Source organism: Phocoena sinus, chromosome 1 (assembly GCF_008692025.1).
Source record: "Phocoena sinus isolate mPhoSin1 chromosome 1, mPhoSin1.pri, whole genome shotgun sequence".
NCBI classification, from domain to species: Eukaryota; Metazoa; Chordata; class Mammalia; order Artiodactyla; family Phocoenidae; genus Phocoena; species Phocoena sinus.
The window spans coordinates 152,406,806-152,425,304 of NC_045763.1; the positions used below are offsets into that span (position 1 = coordinate 152,406,806).

At 37.7% G+C, this 18,499-nt stretch overlaps 1 protein-coding gene across 4 annotated transcripts in view; it reads left to right on the top strand.

Annotated features, from left to right (window-relative positions):
- RBBP5 (RB binding protein 5, histone lysine methyltransferase complex subunit) overlaps positions 1–18,499 on the top strand; it is a 35,951-nt gene that overhangs the window by 10,881 nt on the left and 6,571 nt on the right. The window contains exons 2-13 of one of the 4 annotated variants that reach the window (XM_032649144.1): positions 1,080–1,105; positions 1,945–2,000; positions 9,524–9,664; positions 10,458–10,620; positions 11,812–11,921; positions 12,987–13,106; positions 13,195–13,348; positions 13,446–13,517; positions 14,155–14,272; positions 15,570–15,639; positions 16,390–16,619; positions 17,359–17,550. In XM_032649144.1, coding sequence (XP_032505035.1) covers positions 1,080–1,105; positions 1,945–2,000; positions 9,524–9,664; positions 10,458–10,620; positions 11,812–11,921; positions 12,987–13,106; positions 13,195–13,348; positions 13,446–13,517; positions 14,155–14,272; positions 15,570–15,639; positions 16,390–16,619; positions 17,359–17,550 — 1,452 coding nt within the window. Of the gene's footprint in view, positions 1–1,079; positions 1,106–1,944; positions 2,118–9,523; positions 9,665–10,457; positions 10,621–11,811; positions 11,922–12,986; positions 13,107–13,194; positions 13,349–13,445; positions 13,518–14,154; positions 14,273–15,569; positions 15,640–16,389; positions 16,620–17,358; positions 17,551–18,499 lie in introns of all 4 variants that reach the window. The other 3 variants (XM_032649126.1, XM_032649135.1, XM_032649151.1) reach the window with 3 other exon arrangements.

Below are 18,499 nucleotides of genomic sequence, written 5' to 3' on the forward strand. Positions count from 1 at the left end.
TCTTTACCCATTCATCTGTTGATGGACACTTAGGTTGCTTCCATATCCTGGCTCTTGTAAATAATGCTGCTGTGAACGTTAAGGTGCATGTATCTGTTTGAGTTAGTATTTTCATTTTCTTCGAATATATACTTAGGAGTGGAATTGCTGGATCATATGGTAAAAAACTAAAAATAGTAAACTTATTTTTTAGATGAAATCTTATTTGGATGTCCTAAATGTGTAACAGCTTCCTTGGATCTGTAGTTCTCAGAGTATAGTTTAAATATCATGATAATAAAATGTTTAGGTAATAACATAAGTAAATACTGATAAAGATGTTGCTACTGCATTAAACTTCTAAACATTAAACTTCTGACAAGCAGGCAGTATCGTACTATAGCTCAAAATGTTTATCACTAATGTATAAACGCCAAATTTAATATAGGAAAAGTATTCAGGGATGTCGGTACCAAAATGTTATTTGCTTAAGAAATTAATACAGAAAATTGTGTGTTTAACCAACTACCAGATTATGTTACAGCCTTAGTACTATTATTAGGAAGGGAACCCTGTTGGTTGGCTGCTCTTAATAAAGGTTTTAAGAGAGTAGTTGGGATTTAAGATAAGTTGACTGCTTTGAATTTTTAAAGTTTGTTACATAAAAATAACTGTAAAAACACCCCATTACATGTTTACATTAATAACGTTTTTATGAAAAATAACTTTTCTAAAACAAAACTTACTTAGTGAGAAGAGTGGCATTGTTTTGCATTTTTACAAATCTCTTTAATGTTTTGCCTAAATATCAATAGAAGTTGGCTGGATTCTGCATTCATACTGTTTCAGTATCACAGCTCGTATAGCCTCAGGAGAACTCATCTGTAAACTTGTGAAATAATGAGAGTAAAAAGGCACATACCATCTTGGTTGATAATGAAAATAGGTGTGACCTCATGGAGTCCCTGAAAGGGCGCCAGTTCTCCATCCATACTTTGCAAGCCACTGCTGTACACTGTTTGTGAGCGGTAGTTGTGAGCTGTAGGATTCCTGGTATGTTGCACATGTTCCATCAACTTTCTTCCTTTGCTTTGTTGCAGAGTCCTTTGGGCAGAATTATCCAGAGGTAAGAGTATTGTATTGTGATTTTAGAAAACGGTAACTCCCTAGCTTTTATGTTTGAGTGGAAACTACGTTTTCATCTTTTTTTTTTTCTTGACAATAGAAGCATTAAATATGATGATCTTTTGCTATAAAAGGGAACTAAATGTTTAATTTTGAGCAGGGGGGGAGGTAGATAGGCAATGTTGGCTGGAAATTTCAACATAATGTTGTAAATCTTCCAGTTCATTTCCCTTTAAATTAAAAAAATACTTTGGATTGAAGCATTTTTCACAAACAGTACTATCACCTTCATGTAAATTTTTTTTCTGTGTGCTTTTATAGTTTTGATCAGTGTTTTTGCATAGTAATCAACACGTATGGTATAAGTGTGCTTTACATGTAAAAATATTTTGTAATTCTTAGAGTGTGTTTAATGTAGTCATGATTATTTTAAATGGCTTGATATTAATATAAATTTATTTGATTTTCCTAATGTTACACAGGGGTTTTGTTTTATTTTTCTTGGAATAAATTTCAAGAACTATGATTACTTGATCAGTAAGATGACTCTTTTAGTGAGTCCTGTTTTATTTTGCCTAATTGCCTTCCGGAGAATTTGTACGAAGTTATAATAGTAATGCAAGGGATTGGTCACATCTGTTTCTAAAAATTCTCTGTTAGCTTTTATAAATATTTCTCCATTTGGGCTAGTTTAATAGATATGAGAACACACATAGAGATTATTTTGGTATACATCATAATTTAAATTCAAGAGAATTATCATAGATGTTAGAGAAACTTTAAGAAATAATTTGGATACCTGGGTATTGTCTATATTCTTATGTTCATTTTAATCTTTAGGAAGCTGATGGAACTTTGGATTGTATCAGCATGGCCCTGACTTGCACCTTTAACAGGTGGGGCACACTGCTTGCAGTTGGCTGTAATGACGGCCGAATTGTCATCTGGGATTTCTTGACAAGAGGCATTGCTAAAATAATTAGTGCACACATTCATCCAGTCTGTTCCTTATGGTAAGGAATTTTAAAGTTAATGTATTAAATATGAGTTAAATCGGGGGGATGAACGGTGGCTGTGTAGTTGCCAGTCTCAGATAAATTTTAATATTTAGAGTTTTAAATATACAGCCATTAGTAACATAATTTCTCATAGTTTATGGAGACCTTGAATCCATGCTGCTTTCAACACCTTTGGGGGAGAAATTCATTGTAATATGGATCTGTATCAGGCTCTGTCTGAGAATATTTCAGTACTGAAATGAGACATTTACAGATTGCAGCTGTAGTATACTTGTGATATTGACCTTTCATTTAGAATAAAAAAATCCTGGTTAGGAGGGCAGCTTGGAAGTCAGTGTCCAGCCTTGTCCATCTTCTTGAATTACAGTAGTTTTAGTGATCACAAACATGCCTGTTCCTTCATTGAATTGTAGTTATTAAGGCTTCGCATCAAATATATTGAGCTGAAATCGGGTATTATATAAATCCCATTGATTTCATTCTTATTCTCAAGGACTATCTGTTTCAGAAAATTTTATTTTGGGGCAGCACTTCTTTTAAATGAACTTGGGACCAAAAACACCTAATCAGATCTAGATTTATTAAACTAACATATTTCCTTTTGTCGAAATATAAGCAGCAGTGGTATTATAAAGCACTGGATTGGGAGGAGGCCTGAATCCCAGTCTAGCTTTGGCCACTAATGAACTGGTGGCTTTGGCCAAAACGTTTCTCTAATATGCAAAATGAGAGAACTGGCCTGTATGATTTCTTAGGTTCTTTCCTGTTCCTTTGCATTTTTTTATTGTTGTGCTTTTGCAATAAAGATTTAAGTAGATACATACATTTTTATCAGCTTTATTAAGATACATATAATTCACATGCTATAAAATCCATCCAATTAAAATGTACATTTCATTGTTTTTTATATATTCAGAGTTGTGCAACGATCATCACAATCTAATTATAGAACTATCACTAAAAGTATACATGTATTTTTATTATAAAATAATAATTTAGAAAATTATGGAAAATACAGCAAAGTAGAAGATAGAAGACTATCTCCCATAGTCTTACCACTCTGATATTACTACTGTAAATATTTTGATTTGTTACTATATATAATTTTTAAAAAGCATAGGACTTCCCTGGTGGCATGGTGGTTAAGAATCCACCTGCCAATGCAGGGGACACGGGCTCGAGCCCTGGTCTGGGAAGATCCCACATGCCACAGAGCAGCTAAGCCCGTGTGCCACAATTACTGAGCCTGCACTCTAGAGCCTACGAGCCAGAACTCCTGAGCCCATGTGCCACAACTACTAAAGCCCATGCACTTAGAGCCCATACTCCTCAACAAGAGAAGCCACCACAATGAGAAGCCCGCGCACCACAATGAAGAGTAGCCCCCACTTGCGAAACTAGAGAAAGCCTGCACGCAGCAACGAACACCCAACACAGCCAAAAGTAAAAAATATAAATAAATCTTAAAAATTAAATAAAAAGCATAGTTTGTAAGTGTGCTATGTTTTATTTTATATTTTGGTCTTTTTCTGTCTAACACTGTGACCAGACATTTTCCTGCTTGTGTAGCCTTTAAAAACTTTTTTTTTAATGGCTAAATGTCTTCTGATAGATAAACCATAATTTACTTAACCGTTTTTGTTTCTCTGCTACATAATGTTCAGTCAGCATCTTTGCACATAAAGTTTTTCTCTCATACAATCATTTCTTCAGCAAACATTGAACATGAATTATATACCAGATACTGCTTTAGGCATTTACGATTAGGGTTAGGGTTAGGGTTTTGGGGACACAAGTAAGGAGAAATTCTTGATGGGTAGGGGGAGGTACATGTGCATACAGCTACATGTACTAAAGCTTTGTAGGTCCTACATAAGAACTATATTTGAGATTTAGTGGAGGCAATAGTGCAAAGGAGGAAATGATCAATTGTATTGGAGAAGAAGTGTGGTCAGAAAAGGCTTCAAAGATGAGGTAATTTCTGACCTCAGACTTGTAAGATGACTGGGTGATTGCCAGTTGTATTCCAAGCAGAAGGTGCTGTACAGGCAAAAACACATCAGCTTGAAACAAGCATGGTAAAATGGGGAACTGCAGGTAGTTCAGATTAGCTGGATTGTGGTATCAGAGATGTGACATGGCAACAGCCAAGGTAAACAGGTCCTCATGGAGCACATTGTTTGCCACACTATGAATCTGAGCTTTATCCTGTAGGTACTGTGAAGCCATTAAAAGATTTTAGGAAGGAAAGTGACACGATGAGCTTTTTATTTTAGAAAGATCTCTAGAACAGCGTGTGGGAAAGAGATTGAAGGGGACAGTGAATGAAGATAGGATTGCAGTGGCCTAGGCTAGAGCTGATGAGGATAGGTGCAGTAGGAGTGGAGCTGAATGGTACAGATGTGAGAAATAGTAGAAATAAGAGGTCTTAGGCATTAATTAGATAAGGAGTGTAAGTGAAGTAGAGAAGTTAAGGTGATCCTCAGGTTTCCTGCTTGGATGAAGATGTTAAATGTAAGATTAGAGGGTGATAATGGTGAATTTGAGATCACGGTTGTGTGTCTCCTGTTGTATTTTATTGCAAATAGTTGTTTTATGAGTATCTTCCCTGGAACATGGTAGGTGCTGTGATACATGAACCTTGTCTGCCATTTTACTGTAGCATTATACCTGGTACGTAGTAGGCATTCAGGTACTTGTTGGATGGGTGGGGATATCTTAGTGAAGATGCCCAGTAGGCGTTTGATCTATGTTTGTTCATTAGTGTAGACTTCCAAAAGTATGTTACCGCTAGGTCAAAGGGTTTGAACAATGAGAGATTTTCCCCCTCTCCCCCCAACATTTTAAAACTTTTTATCACAAAACTTGATTATTAAGAACTTTAAAACATTCAAACAATATATGAGTATATAGAGTAAAAAACGAAAGCTCTTTGTCTACTCCTTAAGGTAAGTAGTATTAGAGTATATGGAATATATCTTTCATCTGTAAGATATATCTATCTCCCTCAGCATGTATAAAAATTCACATACACATATACATGTGTATGTTTTTTAAAAAGCGGAGACACACTATACATTTTGTTTTTTAGCTTGCTCTTCCACTTAATATATAGTGGATGTTTTTCTGTGTTGATATATGTGTGTGTGTGTGTACATATGATATATATAGTATTGCTTAGTATGTATGCATCATAATTATTTAACTGTTCCCTAATTTTTGGTATATGTAAGTATACATGAGAGTTATGATCTGTAGTTATATGCATTTTGCATTTTTCTTTGATTCACCCTCATTTAGTATATAACTTTGTGTATTATTTTAATTGTTGTGTAGTATTTGAACATGTTAGGGACTAAGAAAATTTCACCAAAGAGAAGTTTTGGATAGGCATGATAGCTGTCTTCAGCTATTAAAGAACTGACATGTGCAAGACAGAAAAATTGACCTAAGGAGAAGAAGCAGGACTGGTAGGTAGTGAACGGGATTTATAGGGAAACAAATGTTACCTTAGAATAGAGATGAGCTCCCAAGCAAAGGTGCCTGTGGATGGGATGGACTGCCCAGGAAAGAACTTACCAGTGGGACTGGCCCTGCTTCGGCTTGCCGTCTCTTCATAGGGATGCTACAGAAGATATTCAGTCACTGGATAGGGGCCATAGGTAGAATGAAATGATGTTTAAGACTCTAAGATATTAGACTTAGTAAAGACCTGTCTGTATTTTGGAAAGAAACAGTATTGTCAGATGTGAGGATGTATGAGAATCCCTAATTCTTGAATTTACGGAATTTGGAATTGAAGAATATATTGTTAGTTTTAATGGGAAAACCCCTCTTAGTTTCACCTCTGATTATAATTTAATTTCTAAAAATAGATTTCCCTCTATTATAACAGAAGTACAAGCCTGCTATGAAAGAAAAAGTTATTAAAATGCAGAGGGTTTAAAGGAAAAATGGAAATATAGGTAACATTCTGTTTTATAGTCAGATTGTGCTAAAATGCTTAGGGGAACAGCAACAGAAGCTGTCCCTTGTTTCTTCCCATTCCCAATATCCCAATGATGTCCCATTCCCAGTGTACTTCCATTCTTTTGGTTTGTTTCTCTTGATATTTGTCTTCATATTTCTAAAGTATTTATGCATATTCTTAGTTTGTTAATTTCAAGAACTTATCTGTGACTTTATTACAGTATATGTGAGCTTTATCTCACCCTTTTACCCTCCCATCATCTACTGAAATTGGGTGGACCATTGGCTTTTTTGTTATCAACGCTCAAGTTACAGTATCTGTAGGCATCTTCTTTTTAGATTCTCCAGAAGGATCTTCTAACTGACTGGGAGTGTCCTAGAGGTTGTGGGAGACACGGGCACATGAGTCCTTTGTATGCAGACTTGAGCTTAGTCCCTCCACATTCACTTCCTCAGTTTACTCCTGCCTTCCTCTGCTGTGAGTTACAAGTCTGGGAATACATTTATCTTGTCTCTAATATAATTAATGGTTTTTGAGCACTTACTGTATTGCACTGAGAGTTTTTTATGTATTAATGTTAAGTCTCTCAAGAGTCTGCAGGTAGATACTATTATTTCCATGTTATAAGTGAGGAAATTGAAGCTCAGAAAGGCTGTATAACTTGCCCAAGATCACACAGCTAGAAGGTTGTAATGTCTAGGCTTGAGCATAAATCTGACTGGAGCCTCTGTTCTTAACCATGAACTGTGTTGCGTCCTCTGTGTTCCTCAGCAGCAACTCCTCTTCATTGCAAAATTTGAATAAAGACTGACTTTAGGTTTCTTTTTCTGTTTGTCTCTTCTGTTTTTCATTTCTCTGTTTTCTTTTTTGCCTTTCTGTGGGTTACTTGAACTATTTTTAGAATTCCATTTTGATTTATCTGTGGTATTTTTTATTCTTTTATTTATTTATTTATTTATTTTTGGCTGCACTGGGTCTTTGTTGCTGCTCGCAGGCTTTCTCGAGTTGCGGCGAGTGAGGGCTACTCTTCGTCGCAGAGCACAGGCTCTAGGCATGCGGGCTTCAGTAGTTGTGGCACGCAGGCTCAGTAGTTGTGGCTCGCGGGCTCTAGAGCACAGGCTCAGTAGTTGTGGCGCACAGGCCCAGCTGCTCCGTGGCATGTGGGATCTTCCCAGACCAGGACTCGAACCCACGTCCCCTGCATTGGCAGGCAGGATCTCAACCACTGCTCCACCAGGGAAGCCCCTGTAGTATTTTTTAGTGTATTTCTTTGTATAGCTTTTTAATGGTTGCTAGGTATTACGTGGTATATACATAACCTATCATAGTCTACTGGTGTTGACATTTTACTAGTTTAAGTGAAGTATAGAAACCTTCCCTTTACATCCCTTTACCCTCCCTTGTTTATAGTATAATTGTCTTAAACATTTCCTTTATGTATATTGATACCTATATAACTTATAATTTTGGCTTCAAACATCAAAACTCTAGAAAAAAGTATTTAATTTTTTAAAACCCTTTTCATTATTCTTTCTTCCTGATGTTCTAAGATTCCTTCTTTTATTGTTTCCTTTCTGCTTAGAGAACTTCCTTGAGCTGTTCTTTTAGGGTAGATCTGCTGGTGACAAATGCCTTGATTACCCCTTTGTTCTTGAAAGTTAGTCTCTCTGGATGTAGAATTGGGGATGACTTCTTTTCTTCCAGCACTTGAAAAACTGTCACTTTCTTTGGACCTTCATGGTTTCTGGTGTGAAATCTACTGTCACGTGAATTATTGTTCCCGTAGGTAACGTGTCATTCCTCTTTCTGCTTTCAAGATTTTTTTCTTTGTCTTTAGTTTTCAGAAGGTTGTGTCTTAGAGTGGATTTCTTTGAGCTCATCCTGTTTGAAGTTTGCTTAGCTTCTTGAGGATGTGTGTTTTATATCTTTTGCCAAATTTGGGAAATTTTCAACCATTATTTTTTTTCATGTTTATTGGAGTATAATTGCTTTACAATGTTGTGTTGGTTCCTGCTGTACAACGAAGTGAATCAGCTATATGTATACATATATTCCCATATCCTCTCTCAACCATTATTTCTTCAAATACATTTTTTTTTTTTTTTTTCGGTATGCGGGCCTCTCACTGTTGTGGCCTCTCCCGTTGCGGAGCACAGGCTCCAGACGCGCAGGCTCAGTGGCCATGGCTCACGGGCCCAGCTGCTCCGCGGCATGTGGGATCTTCCCGGACTGGGGCACGAAGCCGTGCCCCTGCATTGACAGGTGGACTGTCAACCACTGCGCCACCAGGGAAGCCCTCTTCTAAGCCTTACTCTCTTTCTTCTCTCCTTCCAGGACTCTGATGCCATGGATATTAGATATTAGATATTTTGTTATAGTCCCATAGGTCCCTGAGGCTCTGTTAATTTTTTTCATTCCATTTTTTCTCCTATTCAGATTGGGAATTTTTTATTCTGTCTTCCTCTTTTCCATTGGCTGCTGAACCCATATTTCGAGTTTTTTATTTCAGTTTTTATATTTTTCAGTTCTAAAATTCCCATTTGGTTCTTTTCTCTATATTTCTATTTCTTTCCTGAGACTTTTTTTTTTCCATTTGTTTCAAGCATGTTTGTAATTGCTTGTTGAAGCATTTTAATGATGGCTGCATTGCAATCCTTGTCGGGTAATACTAACACCTGTGTCATCTGTGTGTTAGCATCTGTTGGTTGTCCTTTCCTAGTCCTTTGGCTCTTCTGGAGACTTTTTTTGTGTGTGCCTATTGACGCTAATGGGTTGTTGGCATCTCCGTCACCCAGTCCAGGATATATGAGGCAAAAAGAAAATCTAAGGACCTCACTGCTGTGTCATTCCTCATATCCTGTAGTCCCTAGACAGTCTGTCTTCTCTTTACCGTTGTATGTTTGTTTTCTATATAATGTTAGGATGTTTAACTGTACTTAGCAGGAGGAATTAATTCCTTCCTTAATTCTTTTCTTAATTATTTTAAATAACAGATACCTATCTGTACTGGTTCACTTATACTATGATAGTGCTACTTCTGGGACAACTTCAGAAAGCTCAACTACTCCTCCCCCTCCCCACAAGGGGAAGAAAACCTGCTTTTTGTTAAATCAACACTTAAGGGCCAGCTGATTTTATACTTTTCTAAAATGTTTGAGTCTCCCTTTTTTCACTGAGCCACTTGTACTATTATCTTGAACTGTCAAGAGCTTCTATTACTAGATATGAAGATGTCATGAAAACATTCTTTTTTATTGCTTAGTTAGGAAAACTTGTGGATTTGAGTAAATGTTTAAAAAATAAAGAAGAAGAAACGTTGGTGACCCATGCAGTTAGGGCAATAAGTGTGACTCATGCTTTTTTATCTATAAGGGTGATATGATATACTTTAACTTAGAATGTGTGCTAAGTTACCCTTTTTCCTTCTCAGCTGGAGTCGAGATGGTCATAAGCTCGTGAGTGCTTCCACTGATAACATAGTGTCACAGTGGGATGTCCTTTCAGGCGACTGCGACCAGAGGTTTCGATTCCCTTCACCCATCTTAAAAGTCCAGTATCATCCGCGAGATCAGTATGTTTAATCTGTGCTATTCTCTCCTGGGGTGGGTCTAATTCTATCTCCAGGCTCATGACAATTTCAGTTTAAGGTTTTAGGATGCAAAAGCCCACATCTCTTCAACCTCTTCTATATAAAATAATCTTTCCAGATTATCTGGATCTAGTGAATAGATTTTAAAGAGACTGTTGTAGTATATAGTTAAAAACTGGCCTATATTAATTAAGGCTTCAGAAATGGGCAAAGGTAGAAATAAGTATAATAACTGTTCTTTACCTGGGGTTTTCCTCCAATTTGAATTTCTTTAGTAGGGGAAACGGTTCATTATGAAAACTATATTTAAGAAAAAGAGTTACCCATCATTCTGTTACTGAGATATAACTATTTTCATTTCTCTAGGTTTTCTTTTAGTCAAGTTCTCTTTAAGTATAAAGCTTATTGTATAGTGCTTCATAGTGCTTCATAGCTCACAAAGCATTTGTCTGTTAGATGCACACAAATATGTATTTTTACATAGTTTTAATTGGTATTTTGCCTTTCACTTTATTTCATACATATTTTACCAGTTTGCTACATCTGCATATTTATTTTTAATAATTACATTTTATCTTGTCAAGGTAAGATCTCATAACTTTACTCAGTCATTTCCCTATTATTAGGAATTTAGAGTTTAGGCTTTTTCACTATTTTAAATATGCTTGGGCTGGGAGAGTTGATGAGGTAGTAGATAGGAATTACAGAAAAGAGCAGAGAGTCAGCCTTCTGATATCATAGCAACAGCCAATGTACTATTCATATTTTTAAACAGGAACAAGGTTCTCGTGTGTCCCATGAAATCTGCTCCTGTCATGTTGACCCTTTCAGATTCCAAACATGTTGTTCTGCCCGTAGACGATGACTCCGATTTGAACGTGGTTGCATCTTTTGATAGGCGAGGAGAATATATCTATACAGGAAATGCAAAAGGCAAGGTAAGCGTAGAAGCTTAGAAGCTGGTGAAATACGCATCAGTCATCCTGTGCATTGGCTCATTTCATGTTTGCTTGTTCTTTCTTTGAAATTTCTTTTGTCCCTTGACTACACATGCCTCCTGCCTGTGGTAAATATAGCCTATTTTTCTCTCATGCCTTAATAATTTCTGTTCTTTGGATTTAGAGCAGTCAGAGGTTATTTGACCTAGAGAAGGATGGGGGGCCTTTACTGGATGCTAGTAATGAAAGGCCATTACTAAATTATAAAATTTAAAAATCATATCATCAATGGAGTACTGCTGATAAAATGTCTGATATCTTGGTCTGCAAATATTGTATAATTTAGGCTAGCTTAATCTATAGTTTTGTGTACTAAGAAGTTGGATTAGGTGAGCTTTAGGGTCCTTTTCAAGCTTATTAGAGTTTGAGTTCCAGTGCACTTTGATTTTTTTTTTTTTTTTTTTTTGACTGGGACGTGTGGGCTAGTACAGTTTCATGGCTGCTTTAGAGCGTGGCAGGTTTTTTTTTTTATTGTGGTAAAATGCACTTAACGAAATTTACCGTCTTAACCATTCTTAAGTGTACAGTTCAGTGGTGTAAAGTGCATTCACATTGTCGTGCAGTCATCACCATCGTTTATCTCCAGAGCTCTTTTCATCTTGTACTCACCTTGTACTTAGTAAATAATAACTTGCTATTTCCTACTCCCTTTCACCCCTTGGAAACTGTCATTCTACTTTCTATCTTTATGAATTTGGCTATTCTAGTACCCGTATAAGTGGACTCATCCAGTATTTGGTTTTTTTGTGATGGGCTTACTTCACTTAGCATAATGTCCTTAAGATTCATTCATGTTGTAGCATGTGTCAGAATTTCCTTTCTTTTCAAGTCTGAATAATATTCCATTGTATGTATGTGTCACATTTTGTTTATCTGTTGATGGATACTCGGGTTGCTTCTACTTTTTGACTCTGGATAATGTTAAACATTATCTTTTAACAATAGGTTAAGACAGTGTCCTTTAATTGAAGAGGTAAAAGGCAATAGCAGTTGATCAAGTTAGATACATGGGAATAGAGATAATTTATATTAATATTTTCACCCAGTCTTTGCCCAGTTTCAGAAACAGAAGTCAAATCTAATTACTGTAAGTTATCAGAATACTTATTATTTTTCTCTTTTAAACTTTAGATCTTGGTCCTAAAAACAGATTCTCAGGATCTTGTTGCTTCCTTCAGAGTAACAACTGGAACAAGCAATACCACAGCCATTAAGTCGATAGAGTTTGCTCGGAAGGGCAGGTAAGTGAGACCTGTCTTTTTAGAGACAGTTTTAAAAGTGAGTAGAATGCAAAAATACATTGAGATTCACAGTTTTTGTGTATATTATACTTAATTTTTTTTTAAGTTTACTTAGAAAATAGTTATAGAAACTGTCACTACCTGGTTCTTAAGTTTATAAGATTTACCGCTTTGAGCCAGCAGTCACATCTTATCGGGAGGTTAACAGGCAGTTCCTTTACAGAAAAGATGTGTGAGTGGTCTGTGCATAGAACCAAAATGTCTGGCATATGGCAAGCACTGGGTAAAGGTGAGCTGTTATATTATAATCAGAATTGATATCACAAATTCACATAGTAACTGAATATGCACTTTACTTACATAAAACCTATTTATTTACCCTTTTAATTTCAGATGTTTTTCTGATAAGTTTGATTACCCAGCTAGAAGTAGATTTATGTATCAACAGAAACAAGAAGAAAATAGGTTGTCAGTAAGAGAAGTAGCAGTCATCCTATTTTGTATGGGAACCACCATACATACTTAGAGGACATTCACGTTCAAATTCTCTTGAAGCAAGAGACAGTGAAGTCTGTAAGAAGGTGGTAAAATAACTTGTATTTTAGACAGGTTTCCAACACTCAGTGTTATCACAGTAAAAAAATTGGGCAATCCAGAATGATATATTTAGTTTATTAACTCATTAAGAATATACTGTATATAAAGCAGGCCAGAGGAATGAAGTATTTATATATATTTAACTGTAAGCTTGTGAATTCGGGAAACTGGTTTCAATTTAGAGGTTTTGGATTTTAGTCAAATACTGCTGATTAGTTTGTGCATCTAGGGTTCAGGGATTACACAGGAAGGGAGGTAAAGCGTTTTCTCATTTCACGCTATATTTTGGCTTGGAAGGTGACAAGTAGATATATCAGTAGTCTAGTCTATTACTTAGATTTTCACTCAGTCTCTCCCTGATTTGTTAGTTGTCTTATGGTACTGTTCTGAGTAACTGGTAGCCATGGAAAATGTTAACAGGAACAGATTCTGACCTCTGGTGTTGATATTTTTTTATCCTTTCTGTAGTTGCTTTTTAATTAACACAGCAGATCGAATAATCAGAGTTTATGATGGTAGAGAAATCTTAACCTGTGGAAGAGATGGAGAGCCTGAACCCATGCAGAAATTGCAGGACTTGGTGAATAGGTATGTATCACAACCTAGAAGAATATGTGCTAATTCATGGCCTGCGGTCAGGTTCCAGTTCTATTTGGGTATTTTCTTTGTCCTTTAGGACCCCATGGAAGAAATGTTGTTTCTCTGGGGATGGGGAATACATAGTCGCAGGGTCAGCCCGGCAGCATGCCCTGTACATCTGGGAGAAGAGTATTGGTAACCTGGTGAAGATTCTCCATGGGACAAGAGGAGAACTCCTCTTGGATGTAGCTGTGAGTAGGATGAGAGGTTGCTGTTGTTACTTATGTAATACAGAAAATCTTGGATTCATCCTTAGAATTGATTTTTCTTTGCTTCATTAAAATTTAGTGGCATCCTGTTCGACCCATCATAGCATCCATTTCTAGTGGAGTGGTATCTATCTGGGCACAAAATCAAGTAGTAAGTATTTTTCTGGTTTAACTGCTTTGAAGCTAGATACCCTTTCCTTTTATCAAAGAACTTTACAAATAGTAAGCCCAAAATTACCTTATATACTTTCTTTTCCATATGATTCTTCTAATTAAATAGTTCAGTGCATCTAGTTTTGCTTTATTTTAATGGTAAGGTCTTGGTCCAAAGTCAATTTACCAGCTCTGTTTTCAGGGAGAAAATCTAGTGTACTTCCTGGTACGTTTTTCTGTTGCTCATCCGAGATAGAGTTTTCTTGCGCTTTTCTTATTTTCAGCTCAGTTAGCGCCTGTTTTACATCTTGATTTTATTTTGAACACCTTTAATTAAATTTGTAATCAGTGTACTCAGAAGAAAACTTAACATTTTACCTCAGAATTACATCTTATAAAGATTAAAGAAGGCAGTTATTTATGAAAGAACTACAGTTAATACCATGGAATGTTTAAGATAGGAAATGCCTTAAGGTAATAAAACTGTAGACACCTAATTTTTATTATCTGCCAAATTTGATCTCAGAATTTTGAGTCTTGTTCATGGTCAGTCCTTTTATTTATATCATTAATGTCTAGGTTACAGACCGCTGCTTTCTCATACAGTTAAGTAGTATGTTTTGTTTGTGGCACAGGAAAATTGGAGTGCATTTGCGCCAGACTTCAAAGAATTGGATGAAAATGTAGAATATGAAGAAAGGGAATCAGAGTTTGATATTGAAGATGAAGATAAGAGTGAGCCTGAACAGACAGGTAATATTTCTCAGTTGCAGGTAGTATTTCCCAAAGGAAAAATGATTGTTTTACTCAGTACTCATTCTTAATTTGTGTTGAAAGTTCATTTCAGCACTTAGTCTAATTTTTTTTCCTAAGCTTACACAGTTTTGACAGTGTTTTTAGAATATATATTTGTAAGGCATTGACTCAAGGCTTACATGGGTGTTACTAGGGCACGAGCAGCTCTCTTAACGTTTCACTTTGTATTTCCTGACTAATTGCAGATGATTAAATGAGGATTTGCATGGGGCACCTAACAAAGCCACCCACACACGCTGGGTGCTCAGCTGCTGTTTGGGTATTGTCACTCCTTTGTCAGTAAGATGAAGGTAAAGAGCATAGGCTCTGGAGTCAGACCGCCTTGGGCAGAATACTTATTCTTTAAACCTGAACTTCCTTTTCTGTAAAACAAGGATAACAATAGTACCTGCCTTTTAGGGTTGTGGGGAATAAATGAGATAATTCATGTAAAGGGCTCACTATAGTGTCTAGGCCATAATGAGCATTCAGATGTTCTCTTCTACTATGATTATGATCGTGATCATTGTTATTTTTATCTCTTGGCTTCTGAGCTTCTAGATAGGAAGTTACTTGAGAATAAAGATGTCACTTTATAGCCCCATCGTTGTCTAAACACAGGGCTTTGCGTCTGGCAGGGGTTTGTGTGTATGAATGCTTAATGTGCCCAGTTGGCACTGTCAGCTTGAGTAATTAATGCCACGTTGACTGCTGGGCCACTTGATGGTGTCAGGAATCGGGGAATTGGGATTGAAATTAGTTCTCTCCAGCTTGAAAGTGCTGGTCCTCACTTTTGTGATATTAGATAACTTACATGCCTCCTGTGCCTTAGAAAGACCGTCAGGGCTGCAGTGTATTCTGGATTGTATTAGTGTTATTGGACTGTGTTGTACGAAGCCTTCCCAAACTTCTGCAGAAGTTCTTTCTCCTTCCCATCTCCTTGGCACATTGTACATACCTTTACTGTAGCACTTACTGTATGGAACTGAAATTATCTGTGTGTATGTGTCTCCCCAGTTAGACTTCTAAAATTTTTACTGAAGAACCGTTCCCAACTTTCTGGGGCATCGCTCTATTCCCAGTGCCTAGCGTGTGGTGGAAATTCAATAAATATTTGCAGAACGACTAAGTAAAACAAACTGTTTGGTTTTCCTCCTTTGTTTCTCCCGGATTTCAGTTTATGAAAACCATAAGCTATATGTAAAGAGCAGTCTTCTACTTCTTCTCACACCTCTGCTGTGTTTTTGTCCTGCAGGGGCTGATGCTGCAGAGGATGAGGAAGTGGATGTCACCAGTGTGGACCCTATTGCCGCCTTCTGTAGCAGGTGAGCTGCCGCTGAAGGCTGGGCCTGGGGTGCTCCTCCTCCTCAGTCTCTGGTTGTGCTGCTCAGTTCCCCGGCTCTTCCTTCAGGCCCATCTGCCTTTGACCTCAAAGAGATAACTCCTTTGGTGTGCAAGAAATCCCTTCCCTTCTCCCTTGATAGAAAAATCTTAAGAAAGTGAAATAATTTGTTTATGCCGTTTATTTTTACTACTGATTTTATTAATCGTGTTGTCTGATTTCCTTTTTAAAAAGTTTATTTCTTTCTTTATTTTTGGCTGCGTTGGGTCTTCATTGCTGCGCACGGGCTTTCTCTAGTGGCGGCGAGCGGGGGCTACTCTTTGTTGTGGTGCGCGGGCTTCTCACTGCGGTGGCTTCTCTTGTTGCGGAACATGGGCTCTAGGTGCGTGGGCTTCAGTAGTTGTGGCACGTGGGCTTCAGTAGTTGTGGCTCGCGGGCTTTAGAGCACAGGCTCAGTAGTTGTGGCGCACGGGCTTAGTTGCTCTGCGGCATGTGGGATCTTCCCGGACCAGTGCTCGAACCTGTGTCCCCTGCATTGGTAGGCGGATTCTTAACCACTGTGCCACCAGGGAAGCCCCTGTCTGATTTCTTTTTATTTGTCTTGGCTTTCTTGAAATTTTAGATCCATACCTGTTGCTTATGGTTAGATGATTCTGCCCTAGAGGAAGGGTTCATGGTTTAAGCAACTTTCTCCTCTTTTTTCCTATCCCTTTTCTGATCCTGTTCCAAATAGTGATGAAGAGCTGGAAGATTCAAAGGCTCTATTATATTTACCCATTGCCCCTGAGGTAGAAGACCCAGAAGAAAATCCTTATGGCCCCCCACCGGATGCAGTCCAAACCTCCTTGATGGACGAAGGGGCTAGTTCAGAGAAGAAGAGGCAGTCTTCAACAGATGGGTCCCAGCCACCTAAGAAGAAACCCAAAACAACCAATATTGAACTGCAAGGAGTACCAAATGATGGTAAGAGCCACATTTTCTCTCCCTTGCCTGACAGATGCCACTCTCCAGCACAATCTGGTAATTTCCTGTTTGGGTGATTTTCCCTTAAAGGAATTTTCCCATGAGTCTTTTTTATAGTGCTTTACAACTTTGTAATAATTTCATCTGCTTCACTTCTCTTTTAAAATGGGGAGATTCTGCCCTCAGTACTTTGCCTAAGATGGCATACTTTAAGTCTTCTGACATCTGGCTCAGTTTGTTTTAAATACCCTGCCTCTCCTGCAAGGTTCTCATTAGGTAGTAAAGTACCAGTCAGACTTGGACAACCTTAATTCTTCCTACCTACTTTTACAGTCTGACTCTAGAAGCCTTTTTAATTACATGGTTGAGTCTGGATTCTTACCCTGGTCTGTCACGTACCAAAGCCCATTCCCTTTCTGCTCTCACGTGCCAGTGTGCACATGTGCATTCCTGTTGTGGCTTGTGTGATAGAGTATCAGTGTGTCTTTGAGCTGCCTTTTCCATTTAGAGCTGCTGTGGCTTCGTATGAATCACATAGGCCATGTGGCCAAGGAACTACTTCTCATTTAATAGCCACTCTTCTATAGTTTATAATTAATAAACAAAACAAACTTTTCTTCTTGTATTAGTGGACCTGAGATGCAAGAGCAGAATTCTTTGCTCATGGATAGGTGGCACGGCACATGCTCAGTTGGGGTGATGTGTGGATTTCTTTCTTTGCCTACCTGTCCTTTTACAGAAGTCCATCCACTACTGGGTGTGAAGGGGGATGGCAAATCCAAGAAGAAGCAAGCAGGCCGGCCTAAAGGATCAAAAGGTAAAGAGAAAGATTCTCCATTTAAACCGAAACTCTACAAAGGGGACAGAGGTTTACCTCTGGAAGGATCAGCGAAGGGTAAAGTGCAGGCGGAGCTCAGCCAGCCCTTGACAGGTAAGGACACATTGGGAGCACTGTCTGGCTTGCTTCGTGGCCTTGCTTTGTACAGCCCCTGACTCCGTTTAACGGCAGCATTTTTTCCTTCCTTCCCTCCTTTTCCCCAGTGGCAGATATTCTCTGAGTTTTAAACTACTGCCGAGGGCAGGCTAAACCGGATTTGGCTTAATTCAGTGGCTCTTAACCTTGGGTCTTTAACCAGGTTTCAGGGGGATCTCCATTCCCTTGGTCTTATGCAAAATATTTTATGAATATTTTGGAGGGGAAGATGCCTGTACATTTCACTGGATTCCTGTAGGAATCTGACCTGAAAAAGGGTAAGAACCCCTGGTTTAATTCATTTTTTAAATCTGTGTTTGCTCCTAGGTTTTTTGTTTCGTCTCAAATGAAAGATCCAAACAGATAACCAGAAATAATGAGCTTCTTTATACAGCCCTTGACTATTTAACTGTAGCATCTTTTTTCTCTCTCTTCAAATTGTTCAAATCCCAGAGGTGGTGTTTTTCTCTCTTTCAGTAGTCTGGAAGCAGTGATGGAGTTGTTCGTAGTACCATCATGTTAAGGAAGAAGATGAGGTGTTTTGTTCTTTCAAACAGGAGGTTACCAAAAAGACAAACTTTGTAGCTTCTTAACACCTAAGCCTCTTGAAACTTACTGTTTTCTCACTTCTATGTAACTGAGGGATTTTTATTGGAGGATGGAGAACAGTTTCAATTTCCAGTCAAATACTTGTGAATCTAGGCTAAATGATCTTTTGTTTGGAAAATAGTAAGCAAACTCAAGTTCATTTCTGCTCAGATATTGTTGGGTTTTGGAAACTTTTTGTTTTGTTTTATATTTAGGCACTGCTTTAGTTAATACATTACTCTCAGTTTTCTGTGGCTAGGTCAGTAGATTCAGAGGCAGGACTAACAAAATATCAGTGTTTGTGTTTAGGGGTTTTTTT